This window comes from Nansenia antarctica, assembly GCF_963989245.1.
Source record: "Nansenia antarctica genome assembly, chromosome: 4".
Taxonomy (NCBI): domain Eukaryota; kingdom Metazoa; phylum Chordata; class Actinopteri; order Argentiniformes; family Microstomatidae; genus Nansenia; species Nansenia antarctica.
Genome location: NC_137689.1, coordinates 2,631,207 through 2,636,206, shown reverse-complemented (window position 1 = coordinate 2,636,206; position 5,000 = coordinate 2,631,207). Strand labels below are relative to the sequence as shown.

The following is a 5,000-nucleotide window of genomic DNA, read 5'->3' as shown; positions in this document are numbered from 1 at the left end:
AGGTAGAGAGAGAGAGGTAGAGGTTGAGGTAGAGAGGTAGAACTCACGGTGATCCTCTCGTCGCGGTCGTTGACCCGGGCGTTGTTCCTCTTCCAGGAGATGGTGGGTTCTGGGTGTCCCCGGGGGGGGATGCACTCCATCACCGCCGGCTCCCCCGCCGCCACCACCACGTCACTGGGGGTCTGTCTGAAGTCATCCCGCAGGACTGGAGGAGAGGAGGGGGGAGGGGAGGGGAGGAGAGGGGAGAGGAAAGAGGTGGTTAGATATGTATTACACATGGTAGTTGCAGTTGTCTTTTACATGTCGTTAAGATGCCATCTACTATACATCTGACTATGAAGGGATGCACATGGTCAGCAACAATACTCAAACAGGCTTTCGATAGGCTTTGGAGTTCAAGCGATGATCGATTGGTATTAACAGGCCCAAAGTAGGCCAAGAAAACATTCCCCCACACCATTACACCACCAGAATAAAGGTTCCTAATGATGTGTATAAACAAATACAAATTCAAGGCTACGCTTTGTAAGGAGATGAGATAGACTCTCACTACAGGACAAGCACTAATGCATCACTATTCACAGAAAACCTATTCAGAATCGTGCCTTTTTTACCTACTATAAGAGCCGCCTCGGGGGTGAAATGACCATAGTCTTTACAATGGGAAGCTGCTACTTACACACAAAGACCACTAGTTGGTCGCTTGTAAATTAGCCTGCCTCCTACACAGGAAAACTGCAAAATAGCTTCATACTAGCTTATCCTGATGTGGTTTTGTAAATGTAAGGATACTGGGTGGTAGAACGCACATATCTAGGAAAAGTCATGAAAGGAGGGTCCTGAAATTTGATCGAGTGCAAAGATGTAAAACACATTTACTCACAAGGTCAAATGACCCCACCCACGGCTGTTCTAGTGATAAATCATGCCTGCAGATTCAGACAACTGTAATCCTTCTCTAAGAGCCTTGACTCTCCTTTTAGGCTAACACTGCTTTAGCTAACGCTCACATCCTCAAAGTGGTCTTGTTCTGTCCGTGTGTGTGTGTGTGTGTGTGTGTGTGTGTGTGTGTGTGTGTGTGTGTGTGTAAGCACAGAGCACGCAGAGGGCAGACAGCGTTCAGACTCTTCTTCTGCTCCGGGGTGGAGAGAGAGGCGGGCGTGGGAGGGTTGAGGGTTGAACGGGAGAAGCACAGTTGGTCCGACCGCCGTTTAACATCAGTGAAATGACCTTGATGATGGATGATGAAACAGACGCCACACCAGGGTGGGACGCTGCCTCGGAGATGCCAGAGGCGAGCTGAGAGCAGAACGGTGGACAGAGAGAGAGAGTGCAGAACGGGTGGACAGAGAGAGAGTGAGCAGAACGGGTGGACAGAGAGAGAGTGCAGAACGGGTGGACAGAGAGAGAGAGAGTAGAACGGGTGGACAGAGAGAGAGAGAGCAGAACGGTGGACAGAGAGAGAGAGAGTAGAACGGGTGGACAGAGAGAGAGAGAGTGTAGAACGGGTGGACAGAGAGAGAGAGAGTAGAACGGTGGACAGAGAGAGAGAGCAGAACGGGGGGACAGAGAGAGAGAGAGTAGAACGGGTGGACAGAGAGAGAGAGAGAGTAGAACGGGTGGACAGAGAGAGAGAGACGCCGTTTTATAGAATCTCAAGGTCAACAGTTTCCCAGGGTTCGAAGCGAGGCGCCTCGAGAACGAAGCACCTTTGTGTTCCCGTGAGGGGAGGGGGTCGCCTGGGTATCGCATGAATGTGGCGCTCGCTAGGAGGTTCTACAGGAAGGAGAGGATAGAGGGAATGGATCACTGGTAGGGTGATCTTCTGCACCACACCTCACACAGCCTCCACACACACACACACACACACACACACACACACACACACACACACACACACCCCCACACACCGACTGCTCCTTCACCTCATCGTCCGTCTCTACCCATCTGCACTCTCCTCCTCTCCTCCCCTCCTCCTCCTCTCCTCTCCCCCTCTCCTTCTCTCCTCTCCTCTCCTCTCCTCCCCTCCCCTCCCCTCCTCTCCTCCTCCTCCCCTCCTCCTCTCCTCCTCCTCTCCTCCTCCTTCCATCTAATCATGGTTCATCAGTGCATTCTTCTGCACCTGCACGTTTATAACAGCCTGGCTGCTTCTCTCTGTGTTTACTCTGAATCTCTCCAATTTACTCAATTGCTCAAATCACTATTCCACTCTGCCAGCTTCCATGGTGCCCATGGACCCTCAGCCGGTGCCAAGCCTGTGTTTACAGGTTTACAGGCTATGAGAAGATCACGTTTACGAGCAGGTGCTCGTGACGTTCCTTTGGACCAGTTCCAACATTATAACACCAGGCTGTTGTTGATGATATGAGCCACTAAAAACACCAATATCAGGTTCTGGTGTCGTAATAAACTGATGGATGAGGGAATTGGTATTTCCCCCATAGGCTAAGATGCTAGTTCCAGGAAAATTGAGAATAGATGGATCAGTTTGAAATGTTAAGCTCTTCAATTAAGGGGGTTCCTAACCACAGATGTAGAGATTGTGCAGATCAAAGCCAATCTTAACCATTTGGGGGTGAAAAGTGTAAAACTGACATTTGACACTAGAACAGCCATGGGTGGGGTCATTAACCCTAGAACAGCCATGGGTGGGGTCATTTCACCATGTGAGTAAAAAACATGTTATATCTTTGCACTCGATCACATTTCAGGACCCTCCTTTCACGACTTCTCCTAGATATGTGCGTTCTACCACCCAGTATCCTTACATTTTCAGGATTACAATATCAGGATAAGCTAGTATGAAGCTGTTTTGCAGTGAATTACCTTTTCTAAATCACATCAGGCCATTTTGAATGTGGTCCCTGGCAGCTAACAAGCCCCAAACTCTCTACCTGCCTGTTCAGAATGCAGATGGATCAGCCTGGAAGCTGTTGTCAGTCAGTCAGTCAGTCAGTCCCCCCCTCCCCAATCTCCCTCCAGCCTCATTCTTATAGTCCGTACCTGAAGGCATCATTTTTCTTTCTTTCTCTCTCCCTCTCTCTCTCTCTCTCCTTCTCTCTCTCTCTGTCTTTCTCTCTCTCTCTCAATTTCTCTCTCTCTCTCTCTCTCTCTCTCTCTCTCCTTCTCTCTCTCTCTGTCTTTCTCTCACTCTCTCTTTCGCTCTCCCTCTCTCTTTCTTTCTCTCTCCCTCTCTCTTTCTTTCTTTCTCTCTCCCTCTCTCTCTCCCTCTCTTCTCTCTTTTTCTCTCTCCCTCTCTCTTTCTTTCTCTCAATCAATCAATCTCAAATGTTCTCTCTCCCTCTCTCTCTCTTCCTCTCTCTCTCTCTCTCTCTCTCTCTCTCTCTCTCTCTCCCCCCCCCTCTCTCCCTCTCTCTTTGAGTGCCTCTTAGGTTGCAGGTGTGGGTCTGTGTCTTTTGTAGTGGTGGAGGAGGTGTTGACACACTCTGGACTCCCTCAAGAGGCTAAAGCCTCTCTATGCCTCCGAGCTAGCAGCCTAGCGCTAAGCTACTCCAGAGATTTAAGGGCGTGGGGGAGAGGGGTTAGCTAGCTACCTTAGCTGAAAGAGGGATCACTATCTAACCCCAGGGCCTTGTCTCTCCCTCCCCTCTCAAATATCAACCCCCCCACCCACCCCCCCAATCCCCCCTCAGCAAAATTCCCTTTGACATACATCTCTCCTTCATAGTTGGTTGATGGGAAAAGTTTAGAACCCAAAAAAATGGTTGTCCTTTCCTTCTACAGTTACTTAAATGCTGCTGCATTTTTCTCCTCTCAGAAACTCATCATCTTTGAAGTTGTAAGTGAATTAGCTATTCGGACATCAAGGCTGCGGAGATGATTAATGGATGGATGGAGGGAGAGGAGGGACGACAGATGCCTCGCATACATTAACAGTAATATCACTAATTAATATAAATACATGGACGTCCTCCAATATGCACTCAACTGAACTCCTTCTATATGTAAGGAGACTGTAAAACTGTCAAATATTCAAATACTTTGAATATATATTCAAAGTTAAGTTTTAACATATCATAAAAAGTACATTTTGGACTTCATGATCGACATACTGTATGCACTCCAAAAGCACTGTCTTCAAAGTCCTACTATCTATCTATCTATCTATCTATCTAGTATCTATCTATCGATATATCTATCTATCTATCTATCGATGTATCTATCTATCTATCTAGTGTCTATCTATCTATCTATAGTGTCTATCTATCTATTGTATCGATCGATCGATCTATCTATCTATATATGTATCTATGTATGTATGTATGTATCTATCTATAGTATCTATCTATCTATCTATCTATCTATCTATATATATATATATATATATATATATAGTATCTATCTATCTATCTATCTATCTCTATATCTATCTATCTATCTATCTATCTAGTATCTATCTATCTAGTATCTATCTATCTATCTATCTCTATATCTATCTATCTATCTATCTAGTATCTATCTATCTAGTATCTATCTATCTATCTATCTATCTAGTATCTATCTATCTAGTATCTATCTATCTAGTATCTATCTATCTATCTATCTCTATATCTATCTATCTATCTATCTATCTATCTATCTAGTATCTATCTATCTAGTATCTATCTAGTATCTATCTATCTATCTTATTGATCAATCTATCTTTCTATCTATCTATCATTCTATCTATATATATATATAGTATCTATCTATCATTCTATCTATATATATATATATATATATATATATATATATATATATATATAGTATCTATCTATCTAGCATCTATCTGTCTATCTATTCTAGATTGTAAGAATAATCAACTACATGTCTATCAAGGCAGATGTTTGGTTTCTAGCATGTTCTGGTTACATGAATTATCTTCTAGTTCACGGCACAATTAAAAACCCAAAACAGTGACACCTACTAACTCTAACTATGATACTGCCCCTTACTGAAACAACATCCACGTTTATATCTCTTTTCTCACTTAATGTGAG

At 44.5% G+C, this 5,000-nt stretch overlaps 1 protein-coding gene across 1 annotated transcript in view; it reads right to left on the bottom strand.

The window, feature by feature from the left end:
* Window positions 1-5,000, bottom strand: part of robo3 (roundabout, axon guidance receptor, homolog 3) — a gene marked incomplete at its 5' end in the record, with an annotated part of 155,088 nt that overhangs the window by 31,091 nt on the left and 118,997 nt on the right. Inside the window, one exon of the mRNA XM_080528067.1 lies at window positions 48-205. Within this exon, the coding sequence (XP_080384193.1) occupies window positions 48-205 (158 nt within the window). The remainder of the gene's footprint in view (window positions 1-47; window positions 206-5,000) is intronic.